The sequence below is a fragment of the Linepithema humile genome, chromosome 7 (assembly GCF_040581485.1).
Source record: "Linepithema humile isolate Giens D197 chromosome 7, Lhum_UNIL_v1.0, whole genome shotgun sequence".
NCBI lineage: Eukaryota > Metazoa > Arthropoda > Insecta > Hymenoptera > Formicidae > Linepithema > Linepithema humile.
This window is the reverse complement of record NC_090134.1, coordinates 6,706,191-6,731,736: the sequence shown is the minus strand read 5'-3', so window position 1 is coordinate 6,731,736 and position 25,546 is coordinate 6,706,191. Positions and strand designations below refer to the sequence as shown.

General features: G+C 42.0%; 4 protein-coding genes across 11 annotated transcripts in view; 2 read left to right on the top strand and 2 right to left on the bottom strand.

Annotated features, from left to right (window-relative positions):
- The window catches only part of LOC105667613 (uncharacterized), a 36,259-nt gene that overhangs the window by 3,790 nt on the left and 6,923 nt on the right, over positions 1–25,546 (top strand). Inside the window, exon 2 of the mRNA XM_012359497.2 lies at positions 15,395–15,526. The gene's annotated coding sequence lies outside the window, so the exon portion shown is untranslated. The remainder of the gene's footprint in view (positions 1–15,394; positions 15,527–25,546) is intronic.
- On the top strand, positions 326–7,521 carry LOC105667612 (uncharacterized). Its single transcript, XM_012359496.2, has 2 exons — positions 326–710; positions 902–7,521. The coding sequence occupies exons 1-2, from the start codon at positions 630–632 to the stop codon at positions 1,997–1,999; spliced, it is 1,179 nt and encodes a 392-aa protein (XP_012214919.1). The 5' UTR covers positions 326–629; the 3' UTR covers positions 2,000–7,521.
- Positions 902–5,405, bottom strand: LOC105667617 (uncharacterized). 2 transcript variants are annotated; one of them, XM_067358812.1, is made up of 9 exons: positions 5,226–5,405; positions 4,940–5,053; positions 4,624–4,852; positions 4,379–4,537; positions 4,117–4,241; positions 3,236–3,330; positions 2,793–3,091; positions 2,516–2,672; positions 902–2,436 (listed from the first exon to the last, which is right to left on the bottom strand). In XM_067358812.1, exons 1-9 carry the CDS (start codon positions 5,403–5,405, stop codon positions 2,361–2,363), a joined length of 1,434 nt encoding a protein of 477 aa, XP_067214913.1. In that variant the 3' UTR covers positions 902–2,360. The 2 variants fall into 2 exon arrangements, with proteins under 2 accessions (XP_067214913.1, XP_067214914.1); XM_067358813.1 differs by having other exon boundaries at positions 2,516–2,622.
- On the bottom strand, positions 6,375–25,447 carry LOC105667609 (janus kinase and microtubule-interacting protein 1). 7 transcript variants are annotated; one of them, XM_067358809.1, is made up of 15 exons: positions 25,296–25,447; positions 24,763–24,952; positions 24,115–24,471; positions 23,618–23,891; positions 23,273–23,386; positions 21,142–21,234; positions 12,366–12,455; positions 11,996–12,118; positions 11,243–11,569; positions 10,893–11,117; positions 9,970–10,728; positions 9,299–9,625; positions 8,823–9,190; positions 7,918–8,054; positions 6,375–7,675 (listed from the first exon to the last, which is right to left on the bottom strand). In XM_067358809.1, the coding sequence occupies exons 2-12, from the start codon at positions 24,945–24,947 to the stop codon at positions 9,374–9,376; spliced, it is 2,799 nt and encodes a 932-aa protein (XP_067214910.1). In that variant the 5' UTR covers positions 24,948–24,952; positions 25,296–25,447; the 3' UTR covers positions 6,375–7,675; positions 7,918–8,054; positions 8,823–9,190; positions 9,299–9,373. The 7 variants fall into 7 exon arrangements, with proteins under 7 accessions (XP_067214910.1, XP_067214911.1, XP_012214912.2 ...); XM_067358810.1 differs by having other exon boundaries at positions 9,066–9,190; XM_012359489.2 differs by having other exon boundaries at positions 8,823–9,625.

The following is a 25,546-nucleotide window of genomic DNA, read 5'->3' as shown; positions in this document are numbered from 1 at the left end:
ACGAAAAAAATCACTCAACTTTTGCAATCTATTGTTATAATACGTATGAAAGTTTTGCACATAAAATATAAATCCATAGGTGCATTTGATAAGAATTTATTGCAATTAATTAAAACCACAACTATTGTCATTCTACTAATATTTTGCTTGTTGGAGACATTTTTATATATAATAGTGTACCTAAAAGAGAAAGATAAATAGGCACAAATGTGCACAATTTATCACCTGTGAGCAATATTGAAAGCCGTAAAAAGTGAAAGTACAAAAATGAAGATAAATATATAGGATAAGTGTACAGGATTATAGACATTGACATTTCGCTATTAATCCTTTCATGCGGGATACTTGTCACTTTATTTTTCGCCACTCTCGATTTGCCTCGCGGGTCAATCGCGAAGGGAACAATAGGTAATAAAAACAGGATACGTTGTTAAGAAAGGTAAAGAGAGGGAAGTAGAGGATAAGAGGAGGGAGAGACAGGCCCTAGACTCATCTTCGCGTTACTTTCACTTGAAGAACTCGTTTCATCGCCGTGTAGACGATGGGAGCGGTGCTCCTATTACGTTTCGCGTAATTCGAACGAACGTAATTCTTTGGTACATTAAACTTTCGTTAAAAAAAAAAAAAAAATGGCGTTTCACCGGATTCTACAATTTTATCTTCTACGATACGCATTATTCATCGCCACTGTCCGCACTGAAGAAGTTTTTGTAAGTAATGAGAATTGCAGGCGCTAAGGCGTTAGATCCAATTATTTATATGTATCAATGAGAACCGTCAGAAGCGAGGAAGAGTGTGCGTAGGCTTGTTAGAATACACATTGCATTGTCTCGGTTCTCAAAAATCGCGAACAAACGTTGTTTTTGTCGAACGATTCAATTATGATTGTTCGCCTACGCAGAATACCACGCCGCCAACCGTCAAAACGAACTTTTCCTGCTTCAATCGGCCTATGGGATTTTACGCCGACGTCGAGGCGAATTGCAGAGTGTACCATACGTGCGACGATCACGGGAACAAATTCAGTTATCGGTGTCCCGAGGAGACGGCTTTTCGCCAGGATGCCTTGATATGCGATCACGCTCATCTCGTCGACTGCCAAGCGCCCGCCTATCAGTCAGCTCAATATTCAGATGAGAACGCCGACAAGGATAAAGCGATAAGATCCCCGATCGCGTCTGTTGATCCATTCGACGATCATCGGCCATCGTTCTCACGCTTCTTTCAGGTGATTCAACAGCCTGAAAAATCCGCGTCCAATAAGCCCGGCCTCGTGTTCCGCGCGAGTCTATTTCTGAGAGAGCAGGACCGGACGCGAAACCAGGTTGGACAAACCGCGAAATGGAACGCTAATTCGAAGAATGGCCTGGCAGTTTCCACCACGCGAGCGCCTATCGAGCGTATCAATAATTGGAATCCACGTAACAATAAGCCAAACCAGTCGCCGAGGCAATCTTTGTCGTCATCGGCGACTCGCGCTTTTGCACGAGACAAGAGCAGCGCGTATCCCAGCCGTTCGTTCGCGCCGACCTCGAATTCCTCGCCCGCGAGGACGACAGCGTTACCGGATGTTATCCAGCGTTCGCCTTCTCCGCGTGAGAAATCTCCCTCCTCAAGTTACAACAGTGACTATCATCCGTATTCGGAGACCCTGAGGTCGATCCAGATTAACGCTCAACCGACTGATGACAAGGAGATTCCCACCACGGAGATTCCCGTGCACGCCTTGACGCTCTCCCTGAAGCCGCTGATGCCGAACGAACTGGAATACGATCCTTACTATCCGAAACAGCCGACGTCCACCGAGGCGTATTACACACCCAGCAGTCGCAACGAGATCGACGCGAACGCCCGTCTCTCTAGCTCCAGCCAAGCGCCGCCGATCGGGCGTCTTCCCTTCGAAATCCCGTCCGTACTGCCCGATCTGAATGCTTTGGAGGATCTGGTTGATCGCCGGAAGCTCTTCTACATCCCGCGCGCAAGCAACAAATCGATATAACGCGCTCTTAAAACTCCCCATGCTGCAATCATATTCAATTATTCGGGAAACGAAAATCGTGCCAAATTTCTTCTCAAGCTACACGAAATAAAACAGTTTTCTTTGCATATATTAGCGAGTGATGGAAAAATTAATTTGTTTTGATGTACACTCGTGCAAGGAAAAAAATGTGCACAAATTTCTCGCTTCTGTAATTTAATACGATTGCAGTGAAGAGATAGAAGTTTTAATTATGATTTTATATTCGTAATATGTGCGAAAAAATTTTAAATTGTTTGCTACGTTAAAAGTGAGCTATGTATTGTATTTATATTGGCATATATTGTTCGCGACTTATGCGAAGATGATTGAATGCAAATGTCTAATAAACATTGAATACCACGGAATTTGATGACAGTTCCGTTCTTGAAGCGGATGGCTCATACGCCGTTATTATACTGAAAGAAGTTATTAATATTGACTCTTTTATAAAGGATTTAACGGTAGCGTGCGTTACCGATATTGCGTCTAAAGCACCTGTTTGAGTCCCGATACCAATACTCGACAAACGCTAACAGTTTCCCGGCAATCTGTTGGATATTTATGGAACCTCGTAGCATCTCGGTCACCGTGGTTATTATTCCCTGTTTAATGTGATATTTAGCTCGAAACTGTTTAATTGCTGTCGTGAGTCCTAAAAATAACTGTCCACAATATCACATGTTCCGCATGTTCGATTAAAAATTGAAAAAAAATCGACTACGTGGGACGTCTCTGGATTAAAGACCGTTTATGCAGCTAGAAAATTTCTCACCAGAATATGTGATTGGTAGAAGTTGTTTCGAAACCTTTGTTTTCTCCGATGAATAGCGACATTGTTCCACGAGGCATCGAATGTATTCATTTTCCTGCTTGAAAAAGCGAATATTTCTATGCAACTCCTCGACTTGCGTTTGTAATCGCTGTTGCGTAATTTCCGTCCTCCAGTGCTCAATATTTACATGTTTTTCCAACTCCTGCGTCGTAGTTTTCCTCGCCTTTCGTGCAATATCATGCATTTTCCTATCCGCTGTCTTTTTTGAATCCAAATAAAGACCTAATTCTTCAAGCTTGCTAAAAAATTAATACGATGCATCGTTTTACAATTGTAGCTGTGTACTTTGGAAAAGGTATTTTATAATATCAATTCTATACTTGAGTTTATAACATTTGATTTAATAGGAAAAACAAATTTATAAGGTTTATGTAATATTCTACGTTTTAATAAGCTTTTCCTTCAGCATAGGCAATGACTCGATAGAGACTTCACTTTCGATTTCTTTTGTAAGCAATCCACACGCGCACGGACACAACTGAAAATTATTCCGTATAATTAATCTTGCATTTCTGTCACTAATTATCGTATTCAAGCTGATTGAATATACAGTTCGAATTTTATATTAAATTACTCAAATCAATATATCCAAAATATATATACATTATTCCGACATAAATAAAATTATGATAAAAATATAAATAAATAAAAAAAATCGCGCATAAGATGTTTCTTTAAAGACCGTTTATGTACCTAGAAAATTAGCAAAAATAATAAACATCGGTATCTGCTAAACGAAGCACGGAAAATCTGTTTTTGCCGCATGTCGCTATGTCAATTCTTTGACGAATTAAAAAGTTTCTGCAAAAAAATCCGTCGGATTTTAAATAAATGCAGCGTCCGCGGTGCGTGCAAAATAGTATTACGTAACTATTACGTTATTATGATCAGCTGATCAGCTGATCAGTAGTAGTAAAATTTTTTTATCGCCTAATTATCAATATTTTTACGAGTTCGAAAGCTAAGAACCTAGCACTTCTGAGATAAGCCCACAATTGTTTATCTTGAGACTTGTCTTACAATGTTATTGATTAATGAAAAAATAGATTTAACTCTTTCGATGGCAAGCAGCATTTGGTCCGCCGAATTTTTTAACTATTAAAAAAATTAATAGCAGATTCTTTGATCAATTTTCAAGTTGAATTTTTCTCTACAAAAATATGGAAGTATCAAACTTTTGGAATTGCTCAAACGCGTACGGCTTTGCTTCTTAAGTTATTTTCGAACAATTCTTTCTGAGTGACGAATAATAAATTCGAATTACCATTTCGTGAGTAAGCGTCGATGCGTCCTGAGTAGGGGGAATCGTGGGCGGTGTCCTTTTCGGACTTTGCTGCGTTAATTTAATTGGTTTTAATGCCACATCGGCTTTATATCTGCGTTCGTCGGCTATTTCGAGTGTACAATAGTCATCGTTTATAAATAACATCTATTGCATCTATTGGTAATCCGCTTTTGCGAATCAAAAAGGCGGAAGCAGAACTACATTTTCTAGAGATAAAATCTATGTTTTTTTTTTAACTTACCAGCATATTTTGGATTTTGATTATCACGCCTTTGAGATTCACATATTTGACAGGCGGTCTTGTCGGAAGAAATTCGTCGTATGAATAATAATTTCGATCTTAAGTCGTCGCTGCTTGAGTCAGCCGATTGTCGGCTTTTCGGAATAATTTCTTCCTGTCCTTCGTACACACATCAATGTTGTAGTAATTTTTTTAACGAGGACAGTCAAAAACCCTTCCACGAATGAGAAAAGAATTATTCTTACTTTTATCTATTTTAATGGGTGAGGCGGCTTTGTACAAGTTCGTTTTAGAAAAGACGCTGTCAAGGTCTCTCGACGTGATGTCAGAATCGCGAGTGTAAGCATTTGTTTTTTCTCTATCGTGTGTGAATCGCCATGATTCCTCCAAGGAATCCTTCGGGTAAAGCGTAATGCCGCATAGTACGCAAACCGAGGAGGATGTAGTCGCGAGCTCTGATCCAGGATTATCTTGCTAACAACATATTATTTGCTACTTTATTCTCAATTTTTATCTCTCTCCGGCGCACACAATTATACTTTGGAATAAAATTCTCATTACTCGATCGTATCGGAAATCCGGACCATCCTTCCGCCGTTCATTTATATCGATCAACTGTCTCAGTTTTACCGCGGCTTCCTTAATCACTCGCAACAAATCGTGGAGTGCCGCGATCTGTTACAGGTTGATTATTTTCCTCTGATATAGACTCAAGTGTATTAATTACAATTATCGCATTAATTGGACGATATAATAATTGTTTAATAATGAAATTGGGGATTGTTTTTTTTTTAAATAAAATATTGCATTCTCAATACATAAATATACAAGAGAAAATGTTACTTACTTGTTGATCGTGATTGCTGTTGAGCACGGGAAAACCGTGAGACTTTTTTGTTTCCCTGTAAAAGCGATATGCGGGGTAAGGATTCGTTCCGGATCGCGAATGCGTAAAGTCTGTCGATGGAATCGCGATGGCAAACGGACGATGCTTTGCAATATCCTTCGCATCGCATGTTGTCCCCATCGTCTCTAATCTGAAGTGAATTCGGCGTAAATTTGGGTTAGCCTGAGGCGATAGAGACGGTGGTTTGTTCCCGAAGGGATTCTAATCGGCAGTATCCGATAACGTCGAGCCATTTTCACACCATTTCATATCACCATGTCGCTTCCGATTAGAGCTGCCAGATTGAAAACCCAAACAACGAGCAACCGTAGACGCACACAAACGAGAACCGCGTACATGTGTGAGCTCCGTACTTCGGCTAGCTTCGGGCATTAAAAAAGAACATACTATTAATTCCTCGAAAATCGATGCGATTTATTCTCGTTGTTAGCAAGCTTCACGATTGAATTTATTCGTCCGGTAACCTGAATTATCTCAATTTGTCCAAATTTCTGTGAACAATGGCTGATCTCGCGAAGACACCAGTAGCTACAACGAGCACGAATATAGATAGATCCGCGAATAAAGCCGCTACCGATAAAGAGAGTTATTGGAAGCAAATGCTGAAGAATTACGAGAAGAGAAACGCATCCTTGGAGAGGAGGCGTAGCGCGCTCGTTGAGAGGGTTCGTTACATGGAATGCACGTTGCCGTCTTTATTAGTGAGCGCCGCCGCGTCCTCTGCTTATACCAAGCGAGGGATCCTCGATGAACATCAGAAGAGCCCTGAGAATTCATCTCAATCCAAAACCGTTCGGAAAAACGTAGCTAAGTAGAGCACATTACGGACGATAGACGATAAGTAGCAGTAAATATCAATTTGTCTGAAATATGATTGAATTAAATTAATATTTCTTAAGATTTTCTTATGTAAAATAAAAAATACAGAAAGCCACAATTAAAAAAATGCAATTGCACTTTGCATGCATATAAACGTCAGATTAGATATAAGAAGTTAGAAGTCGTAATTTTTGCTTTTGTCTCGCTTAATTTTTGAATCCAATTATCTGCCGCGATGATTAACGATGGAGTGATGAGAGACGGAAAATCTAAGGTAGACAATTTTATTCGAGATTACGTTTCTTGCAGATACACATGACGAATAAAATCAACTCTGTATATACGAAACGACTCGGAGTGAGACGAATCCGCCGTCGCGGTCGATCGAGCACGACCGAGTCGGTTCCGTTTCGAAAATTTACATAGTATAAATACGGGTAAGCGCTTTTCAATATACACACTTCTTGCGAAACTAAAGACACTAAATCTACCGTCACTCAAGATCAATACATACTAAAGCGCACTCATTGTGCTCGACGAGGCTAGGACTAGAGGCACGTCGCTTATATTCTAATACATATTGTACCAACTCTCTTTCTCTTTCTCTTGTATATAATCAATAAAGATTAAATGCGGAAGCACGCGCGTACACGTATATTTTCGGGTATAAAGGCTCAAGCCTGGAGTTTAGTTTCGTTAATATTCGTGAAAAAAGTTAAGATTCGTGAAAGACTATTCTGCAGTTTGCATCGCGGTTGTTTCTCGATTCAATTCGATATGTAATTTTTACTGTACACTTGATCGCGTGAAATTTGCGTGTAAGAAAACAACTGGAGGAAGATATTCAGGCGAGCGAATTGATTCGTTGAGGGATATTTCTTTATGCATTCCCCGTGATATGTATATATACTTTCCTACGATTACTCAAACGATTCTGCACGCGGTGTATAGTGTGATAGAGATATAGCAGAAGCTCCGATAATCGCTATCGCTAATACGGATACAGTAGAATCTTTGTTCCGTGCGAGTGACGCCGCACAGACACGCCTTTGTCGATTGTTCACGTATGCATCGTAACGTTGCGGGCCGCGCGCTAATTTGAGATACACCTGAGTTACGTGTCATCCGAAATTCGCTCGCGCAAAATCCCCTTCATCGTCATTTCAAATTTAAATCTGCGTCGGGACGCGCATTTAAGTTTCAACATGGCAAAGATTCGTCAGGAATTCAGTGGGATGCATTTCGGGCACATCCGTTCGGCAAGGGCACATCCGTTTAGCGCAATCCGATTTCTCTGGGCGTAGATATCTCTCTAATATTAACACACAATTATATATTTCGGAATAACGATTTAACTTACGCTCGCGTGGAAGAGATGTTTTTAATCTACGGCTTATTTGGCACTTGATTTCACAGCTTTTACGAAAAGATTGGCCGTGACGCGGAGAGGTGAAATACGCCAAACCGGGAGTCGCTAGTTCGGGGTTCGATCCGCGGGTGCCCATGTCTTTTGGGGACGTACTATTTCTGATCGTCACTTGGGCACACCAAGCAGCGCCAGCCGTATTGTCCTGAAAGAATGAATCATCAACATAGGGTGTACACGGAGCCATTTGTAATTTAAAAAGCGACGGGAATTGAATAAAGATCGTGAGTTGCGAAATTCGAGCTCGAAATCATCGTATCTCGCAGCGCGGTTACCTCTGTCTCGCTCGAATAGCAAATATCGAATCGATGAGTTTGCAAATTGTAAATTTTGAAATTTATTGCCGCGCTTGTTAATATTAATGATCATTCGGAAACGTTAACTTACCTCGTTCGTGCCGCGGCTTCACCCACGGGTTCGTTGACTCTTCCGTGGAACTCGTGGGTGGACGGATAGACGGAGTCTGCGACGACGAGAGATGACGGAGAACCTTCTCGCCTTTATCTCCAACGAAAGTAGATCACCTGTCGCAGAGTGATACACATGGTAAAACGCGCATATCGCACGGACGCTCGCGTCACGTTCGAATTCATCATAACTCTCTCGCTACAGAAAGACGACGATAATCGTTCACGTGCTTGACACTCGTTACACATCAAGGGCGACTATATATCGCTTTGAGAACTGATTTATTTCAATCTGTCATGTAGCAGTGATGTATTACGGTCCGTACGTAACGAAAGAGTTAAATGATATCGTGAAACTGTGAAGTGTTACGCTAGTCACGAAGCAAAGCGATGCGATTTTGATTCGAAATGAAATTAATGTACCAACAATTACTTTGGCGAAAATATAATATCCGTGCCATGGCGATTAATTTTGCCATGAGACAGATGAAGAAAATAGAAGAAGAGAAGCGTCATTACCATCACCACCTGACATTAAGCGCGCAATGTATAATGCGGTGACTATGCCGCGTAGGCGAAAACGTGCTGACAAAGCGTCACTACTCGAAGTATATTGAATATCCCGACGGATATGTTCCCTAATCGAGAAATCGTGTAGAATATACCGGATGATCTTACAAACGCGCATAATTATTAATCTTGAGAATATCATTGTCTCGCAGGATGCGAGATAGACAAAAAGCTTCATCGAACAACAAATCGCGCGTTATGCAATAATAATTGTAAAAGTTTCTCGAATTCGTTTCTCCCACACGCAAAATTGTTTAAAAAACCAACAGAATAAAAGCGCTACTAAACGGCTACGGATCTAGCTATAGAACTGACCTGGGGTCAGTTTTAAAATCAGCTGGCGATCCAGGATTTTCGCACATCGTTAGGCGCTTGATAGGTAGAGCAAGTATTATTCCTCGATATTCTCTCTCTTTCTCTCTCTCTCTCTCTCTCTCTCTCTCTTTCGCCTCGAGCCGAATAGAACCGAACTCGTCGGCCGTTTGTCTCGCATATGTATGCTCAAAGACACAATGTAGATATGCGGTCGGTTAGCTTTCCTTCTTCTCTCCTCCTCACCTCCTCACCATCCGCACTCTTTCTCCACGACCTCGGTCTTCTTCCGTTCGCCGTTATTTTCTGGAAGCCGTCGCTCCGGAGAGAACACACGCGCGGTCCTCTTATCGCGGGGAAGTTCCCAGCTTCTTCTCAAAATTAACACATCAACTCGGGGCGGGACACATCAAGGGACTTGCGACGCGAGCACAACTCTCTTCGATATGAAAGAAACGGTATTACAACGGACAACTTACTAAGACAATGCTATCGATGATCTCACGCCCATCTTCCTAGAGTTCGTTGTTAAGAAACACGACGATATAAAGAGGCTAAACGCAAATCTCCTGATACAGGACCAACGAATAATTCCGTCGCCGGAAGGAGACGTCGCGCATGTACCCGACGTTCGATGCTCTCAAATCCGTGTTTCGCGTATACCGCATCACGCGCTCGTTACTGTTAATTCGCCTTCGTCTAACCTTCTTTCCCGAGTCGCTTTCGGTAAAATCGATAACGACCGGCTCTTGGGGTTCACGGAGCTCCATCTCGTCTTCCTTCTTCCTCTTCTCTAGGGATACAAGCTGCAGAATGTATAATGACCGTTTACTAACTGTTTTCAACAAAAAGTATTATCTCTGTCGTCGGTCAATAGAATTTAGTTAACTCGAAAAATGGATTCGAAAAGAATTGATAGAGATCATTATAATACAGTTCCTGATTGCAAGATCGTTTTTCCCCAATTAAAAAATCACAAATTATTATTCCAACGAACGAGTTTTAAAACCGATTTTTTAAAATGCTTTATCTTTAAATAACAATTTTTTTATTAGAAGATATTCGCTTGGAATAGCAATTTTTAAATAAAAAATTATTATAAAACAATTTCGAAGGACTAAAAAAATACGATTGTAAATTAATTACATACCGTGACGTTACATTGTACTTCCGAGGCGCTTTGCTGATCGAAATTTTCCGCATTAGCCTGATTCTGGCATTGATGATATTCCGCGTCATTCGTACGCGTATTCTGCGCAGCTTCCAAATTTTCCGAAAGCTCACGTTTATTCTGCTCGATATTTTCGATCCGCTGCGCGACAGTTATTTCGCCTTTGCTCTCATCGTTATCCTCGTTGGATTCCGCGATGTTTCGCATCTCGTTCTCCAACCAGTATATCCTCTCCGTAAGTTTGTAGTTCTCGTCGAGCAGTTCCTCTTCCCGTTGTTTCGACAATTGCTTCTCCCGCACTAGGTTCTTTTCGGCCTCCTCGTGCGTTTCGAGTCGCTCCTCGAGGTCGCGCACGCGTTCCTGGTAGGATGTCAGTTGGACTATCGAGTCCACCGTCGACACGTCGAGGCAGATCTTAGACGAATCGATCGGATGGAAGACCGGGGTCGCGATCTTAGCCGCGCGCTCCTGGATCCGCGCCCGTAGCTCCTGGAGACGCTGCACTTCCTGCAGAAGCTCGCCGGATGGCACTTCCGTCTGCGTGCCGCGACTAGTCAGCTCAACGGACTCTTCCTCCTCGTCCTCCTGCTCTTCATCCTCCTCGAAGATACCGCTTTCCTGAAGAGTCAGTGGTGGTTTACGTGGCAACACGGGCGACGTAGATTTCATTGTAGCGTTATTCGTGTATGGTATAACGGTAGCCACTGCGCGACTCCTCTGTTTGTTCGTTGAGTGATCCTGAAATATCGTTGCATTGCAAACAGTAGAAAGATATTATACATGCAAAATTACTGACCAACGATTTATTTATTTATTTATAACACGAGCAATAAGTATCTGATATACGGTCAATTATATTAATCGACGAGCTGAGAGAATTCGTAAAGTTTGTTGAAGCTCACCTTGTTTGCGTGAGTGGGTTCCGGCGAGACGATGCCGCTGTCCACTGTGTGATCGGGACTGTCTCTGCGCGCGGATGTTTCCTCCAATTCGAGTAGCCGGAACTCCAGAAGCTCATTCTGTTCTCGTATCTCCGAAAGCTCCACTAAGAGCCTGGCTTCTCGCTCTTCGGTGGCTCGAAGCTTGTCATTCAACTTGTTCAACTCTTTGTCGCGATCGCCGCATCTCTGTGGAATGCACAAGTCTTCTTTATCGAAATTCTTAAATATATAGTGTCAAGAATTAAAAATTAATTAACATCCACCTTATTTTATGATTTGAAAAGCAAAAAATGTAAAGAAACAATTTTTACCTCTTGCAAGAGTGCCTTCTCCAACTCGCAAATATGAGTTTTGGCACGCGACAGTTCTCGCTGCTCCCGAAGGAGCTTCGATTGCAACTCCTCGATCTCGACGAGAACGGCCTCGTACGCTTCTCTAGTGACACCATTACCCTGCCATTGACCGTAGCCTCCGGGTTGCGGCGACATCGAGGACGGGGCGCTCGATAGGGCGCTGTCATTGTCTTCGTGGTCCTCTTCGTCCTCTACTTCGGCTACCGGTTCCAATTCGAGCCATTGTTTATAAAATTCCTCCTTCTTCTTTTTGTTCGATAGCTGTTCCAGTTTCCTTTCTCTCTCCTTACGTAGCAAGAGAAAAACATCCGTATTTGTTTCTCAAACTTTACCTTTACTTTATTTCGGGCAGGATGCCATTATTTAACGGAGTGAACGTGAGCTGACTTATTTTTGCTTTCCCAGCAAAAATACGAGTCACGGTATTCGCTGAATAATCCTTACTGATTTATTATTTTTCCAGATTGAAATATTTATGTTCGTATTAAATTCTGATGCTTTCTAAATTTTGCAAGTAAGGAAAAATAAAGTATTACATATCTCTTTCTCTGAAAATGCATTAAAAATATTCTAATTGAATTAATTTCCTTCCAAAATAACATACTGCTGTTTGGCATCCAATGCAACACTCAGAAATTTGCGAGAGAAATCGAAATCTATACTTTTAAATTATCAACTCATATCCACTCCCTTAAAAAAAAATTCCATTACCTTAACTGCCTGTCTAAGTATCTCGATGACTTCCTGCTGCTCGAGCGCGAGTTCACGGAGGCGCTCGACCTCGATTTCATTTATGGCTCCGTCGGATTCTACGGCGTGGACATATGACCCCACCTTAAACGATACTCCACCTTAATGGCTTATATGTCTTTATGGTTATATGTGTGGTTATATGTCTTTATCGCGATGATAGGTATGTAAATAGTCATTATTTGAAGGAGAGAACGCTCGAAACGTTTGTAATCTTATGTTAGCAATAATTGTTGCTATAAAAGGAGTGATTTCACGTACGCGTCGTGTCGGCGTAGAGGGTACTTGTAAAGAAAATCGCTCGCGTTTGAAGATAGCGGCAATTACGTACCGTATGACCGTCGTCCGTGAAAATCTTCTTCTCTATGCGTGATGCTGGCCGTATCGGTCGATTCCTCTCGTTCTCCCGTAACTTCCGCATCTGCAACATCATCGGAAATAATTAATCCACAACTGGATACTTCCACGATAACGGTTGTCCCGGCAGAAAGGATACTTCGCGTTTCTGGGACGCTCTGCGTAAAAGCAGCGTCTGCAGAAACTTGGTTTTTGTGAACAAAAAAAAAATCAAAGTTAAATATCAAAGTTGAAGTGAGGGGAAAGTAAAAAGTACAATTGCATAATTAGGTAACTTTCACGACGTGTCCCAGGAAGGAAAGCCGATACTTCGAGAAGTGATAATCTTGATGGCGCACCGGTGAAAAACACTGCCGCTACTTTTCTCAGCGTTTTAAATTACATTTATTTTCCAATTGCTATTTTGTAGACAAAGATATATTATTTTCATAATTATAAGATAAATAGTTACTGCAACTTCACAGAGAAAAATGAAAAAAAAAAAAAAAAAAAAAAAAAACATTGTTGATTTTTCTCGAAACCTGCACGGTCATAGCTGCTTGTTCTTCGGAAGAAAGTAGCAAAAGTCTATCGCAATTGTTTCGGTCTTCCGGATAAACGTCACGGTCCGATGCGATGTATGCATCGAGCCGGAAAGCCGCGAGAGGAAAGAGAGAGACAGAGAGAGAGAGGGGGGGGGGGAGGAAAAGAGATCGAGGGGAAGAGGAAGAGAGAGGAGAGAGAAGCAGACGAGTCGCGGCTGCAACGATTGGGTTACGGAGAGTCCCGAGAGTCTGGGTGGACCGTTAGCTTGGCCCCCTGACATACAGCCGCAGCCTCTTCCTTCTCTCGCCCTCTCGGCTTCCTTCCTCCTCGCGGTATCAACCTGCCGGCGTGTGTTGCGGCGTACATGCGAGGAGATGTGCGCCGGGAGAATCGAGATTGCACCTTGCACCAACTCGCCCGCCGGTGCCTGCGCGCACGGTGATGCACTTTGCGCCATATATGTAAATCGTTGGACACGCGCGCTCGTTACACCGGCGTTTCTCCTCTCTTCGGGGTCGGATCGGCTATATCGGATGTAAGACATATTGGGACAGGTGAAACGAGCGCGTCACGCGTTACCGTTATCCGGTGCTTCACCGCTCGTCTCGCGTTTTGTGTCCCGACGTTTTCTTATATTAATTCGACATCTGGTGTACAGTTATCGGGACGCGCGCTAAAAATAATTAGCGGCTTCAAACGAGCGCGGATGTAAGCTACGCTATTTTCCGAAATTGCGGACGCTTCGCCAGCGACCGCGAGAAAATTTCATCCGCACTTCGCAGTTTTTACATATTGAAGCAATAATTGATAACAATATAATGATGGTAAATGCATTTTCTGCGAATAATCATATATTGATTTGAATACTGTTAAATTTTTCCTGAATAAAAATATATTTCTAAAAGATTTCTTTTAATCACTGAGTGATTAATAAATCAAACATTCTTATCTACTTGTTAATTGAACTGTGTATTGAATAGAAGAGTGTATTTTTTTCTGTGATTGAAAAAGAAAAAAAGTATTCAAGTCGTTAACCGTGTAAAAAGAGCGTTACGCCTCTGAAAAATGACTTTTGTTTACGTACTACTTATTTTATTACTAACTCATATCGCTAACATCAACACACATGTAAAACTTCTATCATAAATTTTAACTTCTACGCCTCAATTAAAGTGTGACGTCTCCATAAGAGAAATCCACGTGTCTGACACGAGACGGGCATATCTACTTGTAAAATCCAATCGATCTACAAGCCGAATCTACGCTTCAGTGGGACCGTCACGTGCGGTGTCTTCATCCTATTCATTCGATCCATCCCGTACGGTCCACATTCTCACTTTCACCGATCGTCTCCTGCCACCGCATACGATCTCGTAACGCGTCTGCGGGTTTCTCAAATAACTCGCGTATTTCTAACGCACTGTCGTCTGTCAAAGATCAGCGAAGCGCAATGAGTTCTTATACGAGTACATCGACTTTCAAGTCAATTACAAATTTAAATTAACAATATATATTTGTTTTCTGCATGCATCTCTTTTCCCATAGAATAATGAAACATATCTTCATATCATAAATATAAATCTGGCTTTAAAAATTTTTTTCTACATTTGCGATGCATAAAGTTGCAACTTTTGTCGCAAATTTGGAAGCAAAGTTGTAGATCGCGTAAAGTGTGTTAAAAAAAAATTTATTATGCTTTCTTTAACTGAAACTAAAAATCTGAAGAAATTGCAATTAATCGCAGTGTCACATTACGCGCGTTGAATTCTTCAATGTGAGAGCACGGCGACACGGTATTCGCTTACGGTTTAATATTACGTTCGATTCCTGCCAAGCCCTGTCTGTCGCGCTCGAAGTGCGACTTTCGCTCTCATTGTCAGCTCTACTCGCGCTCGCTCTGACCCGCTTGTAAAATCGAAATGTTCGCATTGCCGAAGGACGTGTCGCGGGTGGCGAACACGTAATACGTAATGCGCTTTCCTATGCGTGCTCGTTATGCGTGCCTCTTACGCGGGGGAAGGAAGCTATTAATTGCAAGATGGTACACGCCCGCCGTTGCTCAGGTATTATTAATAACCGCGACCGCGATGATTGGATTGAAATTACATAGCACCGCATAGACGTGAGGCTGCGTAAGCGTATTCTCTCCCACGTCGTTGCATACAGATGCGATGCCCAAGGTGCACCGTGCGGCTTGACCACGAACTTGGACTCGCGCGCGATCATCCCTTACCGGAGTTTCTCAATAACGATTGCTATTAATAATCCTCTAACAAGAAATATGGAAAAGCATCCGCAGCTCTGATTTATCTGCCGAAGATGCGGCGGGATCGTAAAGATTGCAATAACTCTTGAATGCGTAAAAGAAATGTTGAAAATCCTCTCAACGTTTTCCTGACATGCTTAATATTTTTGATCAAATTTATTTCTTCAATTATTATTTAACAATGCTTAATTTCAATTTATTGTTTTTTTCAGCCGCTCGAAGTTTCTGCGAATCTTCATTTGGAGGCCATGCATGCGAGAGCCGAGAATCATTATTGTGTATGCAATAACAGCATGTGGGCATGTTGAAACGCGCATGAGCGTCATGAAGAGCACTGAGGTCAGGTGAGTGAAGTGTAACCAGTTGCGCGAATGTGACTGGGTCGGTTTATTGCGAAAAAAAGCAGAAGAAGATAAGGAGAAGATTGGCGGAATCTCTGCGGTATTCCGAAGAATCACCGATCCCGCCCGCGTGGATTTCTTTATAAAATCAAGGATAAAGGAGACGAGGTTGTTGCGAGGGTGTTGTTAAGTAGGCACATAGAGAAAACCGCGGCGATTCTCGAGGTGATCCGGTCCGGTAACGTGGCTGCGCTCGCGCGCTCGCTAATACGCGCTCTCTCATGCACCGATGTATCACGACCCGCGTGCATGCTCGTACCTCTGCGGTCGCTGCGGGAATCGGGGAACTTTCTTTCGAGAAGTAGCTCACCGAGAGCGCGGTGGCACGGCCAGACATCGAGAAGGCGCACGGGCGCGCAGCGTCTCCCCCGAGCGTCGCCGATTCTCGAAGGTGCAAGGTGGCATCGAAGGGAGAACGCGGTCGTTCCACTTGCAATCGAGACGGATCGAGGAAGCGCATCCGGTGAAATAACGATTCCGTTTCGAGGCCCGCAGACGGACCACCGCCGAACACCGGCCGGCCCAGTCGCCTTTCTCTCTCGCCTGCTTTTACGCGTCGCGAAGTCATTGAAATTCATCCCGCGTGGCCGCCTCGAAGGAGGACAATGGAGGATAGTTAAGTGCTTAAGGCGTACTTACGTGTCCGTTCTCGTGCCTGCAATCGCACGCGTCGGGACACGCAGGCATTCGCCTTGGATACGAATGTGCGTGCGCGGAAACACGTTTCAGCGGATCTATTGCGAATTTGCATGCGCTCGAACCCACGGTTTTGATTATCAGCTGCTTATCGTTTTTCTCCCCTATCGACCCGTATATCCGATCTCCGTTGTTCCGTTCTCGCGAAACGGTCCGCGGACGTTACGCATTCCGATTATGCGATCTTAATCTTTCCGCGACGATGGAGCCAAATAAAAAGAGTTATCATTGTATAACGAAATGCTACTTTATTCTAGGAAACGGTAGTCTGTTTTTTTTTTTATATTTTGAGTCGAAGTGCACAATCGTGTATTGCCTTGTGTGCACTAATATATATGCACATGTTGTAAAACATCATAAATTATCACAAATTATCAATTACACTACTTTGAGCATTGTTTGATGATTTAACAATGACTCACCAATGTTTTTATTTAAACAGTGAAAATTTTCAACGAATCACCATAATGGCTCTACGTAGTGAATGTACAATGAAAGCCGTTATCATGGTTCTTTGAAAGAATTAATAATTGACTGTGAAAATCGCAGGGAGAGCATGTCTATGCACCGTACAGGATTTTTACGGTTTACATATTAATATATTTCTCTTTCTACACATGCGTTGCCCTAATCTTGTTGATCAACGTGCTAAAAATACTCTCTTTCTATTTACTTGAAATTCTTACAACGAGTAACACCGTACCCCGGCAAATTCGTGTTGTTCTCATAATGACTTGGTAATGGCCAACCAATTAGTTGAAAACTAGTCCTTCCTTGTTTCAGCTAATTACTTCTTACGGAATCGTCAGAAATGACTAGAAACGTGCTGATACGCTTGTATGGTTAAATAGACCCAATCTTGCAATCTTCAAGCGTTAAGCGCGAAACGATTTCGCGAAATAATTCAATTACGGGAGCCATTGTTGTATTCATTCGCAACATTGCTTTCTGCGATTTTTCTTCGCGACCTGGCACGAGCAGTCTTGCGGGAATCGTTCCCACGGTGCGTCGGCGACACGCAACTTGTGTGTCGATTTCCCTGGGAACACGATCGACTCCACGCTCTATTCGCGCTCTACTCAGGGACGAGAGAAGGCGCCGGTGAAACTGGAGTAGGTGCGTGAAAATATTCGATCTCGACGGCCGTGTGTGTGTGCGAGCAAACGAGTGGGCGGGGGTTGTCGCGACTAACTGCTCTCGTGAAATAACAATGCGAGCATTCGTCACGATTCCGAATGGTACCAATTATTTATAACAATTTTAAACTCGGAATTGTTCATTGTATGAAACTTTCTTTTAACACGAGTAGAAAAGCGCGCGTTTCTTTGATAAATAACAATGCTTATTATAGATTCCATTTCACAGCTTTCCTTTTGATTTTGCATTAAATTCTGAAAATTTTATAATTTTTGATGAATTACTATTATTTTGATGAATTACTATTATTCAAAAATTTGAAAATTTAAATTTGTTTTGTTCATTACTTGAACATTAGTACAGATATTTTATACGGTAATTAACTTCTTCGCGACGAGGAAACTGAATAAAAAACGGTACTATTGTATGCACAATCAAATGCTATTCCGCTTTCAGAGTATTATTATTTTTCTTCGCGCCTAGCTTGAAGGCATAATTTTATCGCATCATGTAAATTAATGGTTTTCTATAAGTTACTATAAATAAATAAATAAATAAAAATAAAATTTTATTCTACAGATTATCTCAAAATTCCTAGCTGTTTCAATGATAGTTTCTCTATAAGTTTCTCGAGGTTAATTTTTTCTTCAGCAAAAGATGTCAAGGAAAATCATTTATCGCATTTCTTATTTTCAATATCATATACACATCTCTTTAACAAAGTCTTAAATTAAAATTTTATTAAAATAAAGTCTACTTAAAATTGACTAAAAAATAAAAAATGTTATTTTAATATGTTTGCAAAATATCCTCCTTTTTCAATCACTTATAACTACATTTTCGCTGATAAAAAATTAGTTCAAACTGGTCTCAGAAAACTTATCATTGAAGAAACATTCGCAAATTTTGGGATACTATGTTCATCTCATGTTAAGAGAAACAAGATTTCATAAAGATAAAAATTAAATTACTTAATATTTATTACTGATAAAATGTTTCATGCAGTTTTATGCTCGTATTATAAAATTATAAATCAATGAAAACTGTGAATGTTGCATCTAAATCTTTCATATATAAAAATAGAGCCTAGAAAATTTACAACACCCTTAATTTCTACATTATTTTTTAAATTAAATAATATTTGAAATCTAAGATCTATAAAAAAACACCTATAAAATTATAAATTTGTAAACGATGGCACTATTTCAAAGGCGGTGACTTCAACATCGCATACGGATAGTCGCGTATAAATAAACGATCACGTTTGCTAATGCTTACCTCGTTCCACGCAAACCCCATGAGACCCCGGGTTGATCTTGAGGATTCATATAACGCGCACGGGGAAGGCGAGATGTCGGTGTACACCGGCGGTGTATACCCTGTGGCGATCTTTGCGAAACTTTTCGGTCGTATGTCACACTCGAGCACGCACGGGTAAGCACGTAGAGCGGCGTCAGGAAACGGTGTGCTCGCGGTGGATGTCTAGACCAGACTGAAGCGCGCACCTTCGACGTTCGGAGCCTTCTACGTGCGGCGAGTCGCGAGCGCTCCTTCCCCATTACATTCGAAAAGTTATATCTACAGCTTGCTGACCTGGTAGGAACTTCGACCCGAGACAATGAAATGTAAGAATCATAACTGTTATCAGGGACAGGAGGAGGGGGATATGAGAAAATACGCTCGTATCCTTTTTGCGATCTTCTATCGCCATGTCGAAATAGCAAATGTGCGAATTTGAAATTTTGTTAATTCTTGGAGGCATTATTACGGCTTATTAATAGAGGCCTGCCAGAAATAAGTAAATAAATAATATGTCGATAAATTTAATTAAATCGCGAGCACTGTCGAACAGCTTTAAAGTTTTTCGAAATGTCATAAGAAAGGAGGAAAACATTTCATCGAAGATAAATATATAGGGAATGTCATAAAAAAAGTAAATACTGAACGCGCGAATATTAAAGATTCCTCTTGTATGTCCAAGAGTTAAATTGCGTAGTTAGATTTTAGTTATCAAAAGTTCGATTTTTATTATTGCTGTTAATGGTGAAAAAAAAAAGATTTAAAAAATTCAGCGGTCAAATTTAAAGCAGCTGCATGCTGCATTCAATGCTCAATTGAGTTTGCCATTGAAAAGAATCGATCACTTTGCAAACAATGGATTGTTTTTCATATCTTTTCTTTAGATCGAGATTTATGAAACCGTTGTCGGAGAAAAAGGCGCTTTAACTCTTTTACCGTAGATTCCGCGCTACCGTTAGCTCGATTAAGTCGCGATAAGGCGGGAAAGGGTGGCAATTATATTGTGCGGCGCGTAACTACACAACCTTTTAGCCGCGCGACCGACCGCTCGCTTGCTCGCATGGCCTTTAAGTTCCTTCAAGATGACGAAGACGCGTATATAATGCACAATGCTCGCCCGCGAGCGGGATGTCTCTCTCGCGACGTTGACCCGGTACATTAACCCGGTGATATCGCGACATCCGTGGGCACACCTCGGACTTAAAAGCGAACCGTCAAGATACCGGGACTCATCGAGAGTGTCCATCGGCTTCGGCGATTCGTAATGGCTTCCTTGAATCGTTACACACTTCGATGAAAGTAAAGACTGCTGTCCAAAAAGTAGCAATCGCGTTGTCAGCGCATTTCTTGGAGCACGCCCAAGCATTCGACACACCTTAAGCGGTCGGTTTAACGCACTCTTCTGAATTACTCCGCACGATGGGTTCATTAACCTTTTATATGCTGGCGAGTTTATGTGCCACATAGTTTCACTTCTAACAATGACGCAATTGGGATGCTTCTGTTAGCTCTGTAACTTGACTTGAAATACAACGACGCGATTTCAAAATTGATCAAAAGGATCGCTTGAGTGTAATATACAGAAAAGAATCGATTAAAAAAAATCAGATTTTTTTTAAGAGAAAGTGTCTTTTAGAAAACAATCATTCCTAGAATGTAAAAAGAAAATAAATGCTGATGCGAGGATAAGTGCAAGTAACCGATGTCAACATTAAACGTGCCAAGTGCGCTAAAGGCTTCTAGGAACCTGATGCTGTGTAAACTTACACCGGAAGTCGTACGATATGATAATCGCGTGCACCAGTACGGTCCTCAGGGTGAACCGTTGGATTGTTCGCACGACGGCTCGCTGCCGTCTGAGAGCGAAAAAAAAAAACAACGGAGAATTCCGGAGCGAGACACTCGATGAAACGCAGCAAAAGTGGCTATTGATATTATTCGCTTCGTTCGACGTTTCTGATAGACGATCGCTTAAAATAGCTATTGATACGTCAAATAGTTGAACGAATAATAATATTCGGAGCGGTGATACTGAGATTAAGAAAATATCATAATTGTACCAAAACACAGCTGACTTGACTTTATCGCAAACTAAAACTTTTCTTAACAAGCATATTTATAATTTAATTAATGAAAAATAAAAATGCTGTGGCAAATTTTACTTTTGTCATTCGATTCATTTCAAGTAAACATTAAATAGAATCCTAATTCGAGGCGCAATTGCCAATACAATGTTAGATGTTCAAAAATTTCAGCAAAAAAGGTGGTTTTAACTTTCAGCAAATAGTATCGCACGCGCTTCGCTCGTAAGATGGCTTTTATCGAGCACACTTTGTGCAAAATTAGAAATCGTACTTTGTGACCATGTCACTTTTACGCGATATCGTTCGCGGAAACGGAAACGCCGGCAAAATAGAAATACTCACCGTATCGCGCTCCACCGGCGGCGCCAATTTCCGACGTTTCAAGAGTTTCGACAGCTTCTCGATCTCCCGGCTCTTGCCTCGCAGTTCATCCATCTGCAAAAATTCGCAAAACTTGTTTGAATGCGGCGGATCTCTCGCCACGTGTGGCGAAAGTTTGCAATGAGAAAAGTTAACATTGCCGGCGATTGCGAGAGATGGGAAGAATGGGATACGCGGCATCGACCGAGGGGGAGGGGGCGAGCGATTGGTCCCTTTCGTACCGCTTTCGAGCTCTCACCTCGTCCCACCGCGCTACGCGTTAGGCTTGTCGGGCCCCGCAGGCCTTTTTGCCTTCACCTTGGTCCATATACACAAGTGGGATGAGAAAAACCGCCGCATTACCCGCCGTTTACGGTTGTGTCCTAAGCGTTTGCATGCGTATACGCGCGTGCGTTTTGTTCCGGTTACGCGAGTCGCGCGATTTCTGAGAATGATGAATCACCGTCTGCGACACCGGAAGCGTTAAATCGACCATTATCGTAATTAAATTAATTAAGCGCTGAACGATGACAATGCATCGCCGCGAGCGAACGACAAATCGATATTTCTTTGACGCCCGAGATATTTTATCCATTGTTCTTTACTTTCGATTGCGAATCCAATAGAGAATTCAATTGAGACAATAGCTTTAATCGAATACTGAGATCGTTCAATTTTTCACGCTGAGACAGACGGAAATGATGTTTGATTTTATTCTATTCTGTTGCATAAATATGTTTAATTGTGATCCTTGAAAAAGAGATTTTCTTTTTATTTCAGTTTACGTGCTGTTTAACATCTATCGTATCTCGATCCACCAAGTTTTCGCCTCGGTGTTCGAGTTAATTTTCATTAGAATCCGTAAACGAGGTACATGACTTCTCTATTTATTTTTTTATGATCACTTCGTATACCAAACCGACTTGGTCTCCTTTCGTCATGATCTGCGGCATTTTGGCCGGCCGCCAAGGATGAGGTCGCGATCGTATTAGTCCACGTCGGCAATGCGGTAGGCAAATTCGTTGAACGTCACCGCGCGATTTCGACCGCAATGTAGCATGCTAGGAAGCGGGAAGTCGCTCGTATACTTCCCGAGCTTGTGCACATCGACAACCGATGAACGTGGATAAACGACTTGAATTAAATATAGCGTCTGATGTGCTAGCTGGGCGTGAAAGTGACAAAAATTAGAAATAGCTCGAAATAAATGGTTGAGATCGACTGTTTGCGCATCTAGTTGGAGATAATCGATGATAATATAACTACTTTACAGAAAGAAACTAAAAATAAAATTGCGCAAGCAAAGGAAATTTGAGAAAATTGAGAAAATAGTAACTTTCCTCGAATAGCTGCATAATTTAAGTACTTATGGCATTTTAGTTATTATAAATAAAGATATCACATTTGCACGATTAATATATGATCGTTCGCATTAATTATAAATCTAATACAAATGATTAATGACAATCTCCAATTTCGTACGAATTAACGCGCTTCGCACAAGATATAGCGAGCGATTTATAGAACATTCATAATCACGCGTAGCGTGTCGAAGAGATTAAATGTTGAAGAATTAAATTTGAAAGGATTAAATTTTTAAATTGGTTATTTAAACCAATATTTCGTGAGGCGGTGCATAGTTTTCCGTAATCGTATCCGCACGAAAGGTTCTGCAATTTGCAAACTGTTGAATCACACAGAAATTCCGGAGCCCAAGAATAGCGTGGGAAAATCGCGATCATTTCGGATAATTATACAGCGCGAAAGGGTGTTCCTCCTCGTCGATGTTATGCCAAACATTCGCCGCGTCGGGAAAACTTTTGTCCGCACCAGCGGCCGAACTGGTTCGTTGCATCTTGGACAGGCTCTTTTCTAGTTAGTGCAGACTATTACCGCGGGGCACAATTTTTTAATAAGCATCTTCGAGGAGTCTCGTGCTGGCTCGTGCTTCGAGGAGGAGGATATTTCTACGTGCCTGAGAGGTGCCCGGTCGCTCCCAGAGGGCGAGTCGCTAATCTCGCTTCGAGCCACGTCACGGTCATATAATTATATAGAACCAGTGAACCATTTAACGATGCTATTGCTACTTCCGATATCGGAACTATGCACTTACCATTTTTATAGTTTCGCTGCGTAGCGATTTTCGCAATGCGGAAAGCTCTGCTTCGTGATTCTCCCGTAAAACTCGTATCTCAGCGATACGAGTCTTTTCAGCGTTTAGAGCGATCTAGATGTAAAAAAGGGAGCAATAAAATTAATGAGATAGAATTCTCGTAACATATGAAAGAACGTTTCAAAAAAATTCAAGCAAGTAAGTTTGTTTGATACTGAAATTTAAGTATAAAAAAATAAAAAATTTACTTGATTAAATTTTTAGTAAAAAAAAAATAAACTTTAAATAGATCCAGAGACATCGTTGGTCATCGATAGTCTAAAAAATATGAAACAGTGGTCTTACACGCAATTTTTCTTCGAGCTTCTCGTTTTCGGCGCGAAGGCACCGCACTTCTGCTTCCAAACGGCGTACATCGCTGTAGGAGGAAGTGCCGTTGCGAGCGACATTCGCTTGCGATTTCACCGATTGCCACTCGAGTTTCCGTATCGTGCTCTCAGCTTCGACTAAGCGCTTTCTGAGGGCCGACAGTTCACGCTTGTGATTCTCGGGATCCGATTTGAAAGGTGGCGACGGCGACGGCGAAGGGGACGGCAGCGGCGACACAAATTGAGCGAGTCTAAAAAAATATTTTTTAAACGTTTATAATCGCGTTAATCAAACAATCTTCCGGTATCTGAATCCCGAAAGTTACAAGCTGCTTGTTCCACTACCGAAACACGAATCTGCAGACGCAAAAGCAGGGGATAATTATTTTACGAGAAACGAAAAAACTGGAAACTTGAGATGTAAAGTTTCAAATTCAATATAGACGAGACACGATTCTCGGAAATTCTGTTTACCTGGTCTTCAGCTCGGCTATGATCGGTTGGTACTTGGCGGCCTCGGCAAATTTCGCTTCCCTGAGGGCAGTTTCGAATTCCCTTCTGGCGATCTTCGTCGCTCTCCGCTCCTCGTGCAGTTCCGTTCGCACGTTCGCCAGATCCTCGCGCAGTCTTCGCGCTCCCTCCTCGAGCCATTGTATCGTCTTCCTCAATCTGTTCGTATCGTTCCGTCCTGTACTCGGTTCGCAAGCCCGCGGCACTCTTGCGTCCTGCGGGTTTGTCACCGCAGTCTGATCCTGCTTCTTTCTCAGACGCGGTAACGACGAGTCCTTCCTATCCTCCGAATGCTCGGCCTTCTTCTCGCCGAACGCCTCGCTGAAAATAAAACACAACCAGTGAGTTATATATACGATAACACGTGTGCGTTGATTTGGATTTAAGTACAACGTATTGTCCGTCGGTGTTTGTCAATAAATCATAAAATGACAATTCTCTCTTCTTGCATAATCGAAACTTTCCTTTTCGCTTCGCTAAAATATGCGATAAAGATCTTTTTTTAGCCGTGCCGTTGTCGACTTTTCAACACGCCAACAATAGTGTGCAAGGAGCGCTTATTATAGTGCGCCTATTAGAGAAATCTTGCTTAATCACTATAAATATCCTTACACATCGGAGTTGCACGGTCCGTCGCGTCGCTGCGTTTTCTTAGGGATCTCCGAGTTCGTCGTCAGGGATTCTAATCGTCGTCGTTTTCTCGCACCCTCCGCGGGCGCGAGAAGGTTGATTCCATTCGTCGTTGATTTATTCGTATTCGTCGGCTTAACGGTGTCTCCCTCTGAGGAGCTTGCCATCGTCGCTGGAAATGCAAGTATTTATAAACTTGTTCAAGTATTTATATATATACCGGATCTTACAAGGGCGCGTGGCAAGACACAAAGGGTATACATTTGCATGGCACTCTAAAAATTGTTCTAATTACATTGAAATATATTCAATTATTTTGTGTCGATATTCTTTCAGTTTATAATATACGCGATTAAATATATTTTTTTTTTGGTATCAGATTCTTTTGAGCAGTTTTGAGCGTCTGAGAGACCATGCGTGTTGAAAAAAGTTCTTTTTTAGTGTAATCATGATGCAAAATGGGTAATGTATTTAAGAGCGCAAAAAACTAACGAATGAGAATGATGCTGACTTACCGTTTTCGTAAGGACGTAGGGATATCTTAGCCGACCTATCGGACTCGCGAAGTGTATTATTGGATCCGGGACGGTACGGCGGCGGATCCTCCTCGCGAGAGACACCGTCGCCAACTAAGAGAAGCCGGGGCCCTAAACTGTATTATAGCTTGTGGCTGCTATACGTGCCAAACGCGTCATCTCATTTCTTTGGCTCTATTTAGCTCTCGTCTCTTGTCTCCTCACCGCGTATACGTCGCCCACCCACGCTA

Excerpts from the sequence above, each read along its gene's own strand:
- LOC105667609 (XM_012359489.2), bottom strand. The coding sequence starts at position 24,947 with ATGGCAAGCTCCTCAGAGGGAGACACCGTTAAGCCGACGAATACGAAT. Across the intron at positions 23,387-23,617 it reads AGCTCGAAGAAAAATTGCGT|ATCGCTCTAAACGCTGAAAA; the intron begins GTAAGACCACTG and ends TTTTACATCTAG. Across the intron at positions 11,570-11,995 it reads TACTTAGACAGGCAGTTAAG|GAGAGAGAAAGGAAACTGGA; the intron begins GTAATGGAATTT and ends TTGCTACGTAAG.
- LOC105667617 (XM_067358812.1), bottom strand. The coding sequence starts at position 5,405 with ATGGGGACAACATGCGATGCGAAGGATATTGCAAAGCATCGTCCGTTT. Across the intron at positions 5,054-5,225 it reads ACAGCAATCACGATCAACAA|ATCGCGGCACTCCACGATTT; the intron begins GTAAGTAACATT and ends AACCTGTAACAG. Across the intron at positions 4,242-4,378 it reads TCAAAATCCAAAATATGCTG|CCGACGAACGCAGATATAAA; the intron begins GTAAGTTAAAAA and ends CACTCGAAATAG.
- LOC105667612 (XM_012359496.2), top strand. The coding sequence starts at position 630 with ATGGCGTTTCACCGGATTCTACAATTTTATCTTCTACGATACGCATTA. Across the intron at positions 711-901 it reads TCCGCACTGAAGAAGTTTTT|AATACCACGCCGCCAACCGT; the intron begins GTAAGTAATGAG and ends TCGCCTACGCAG.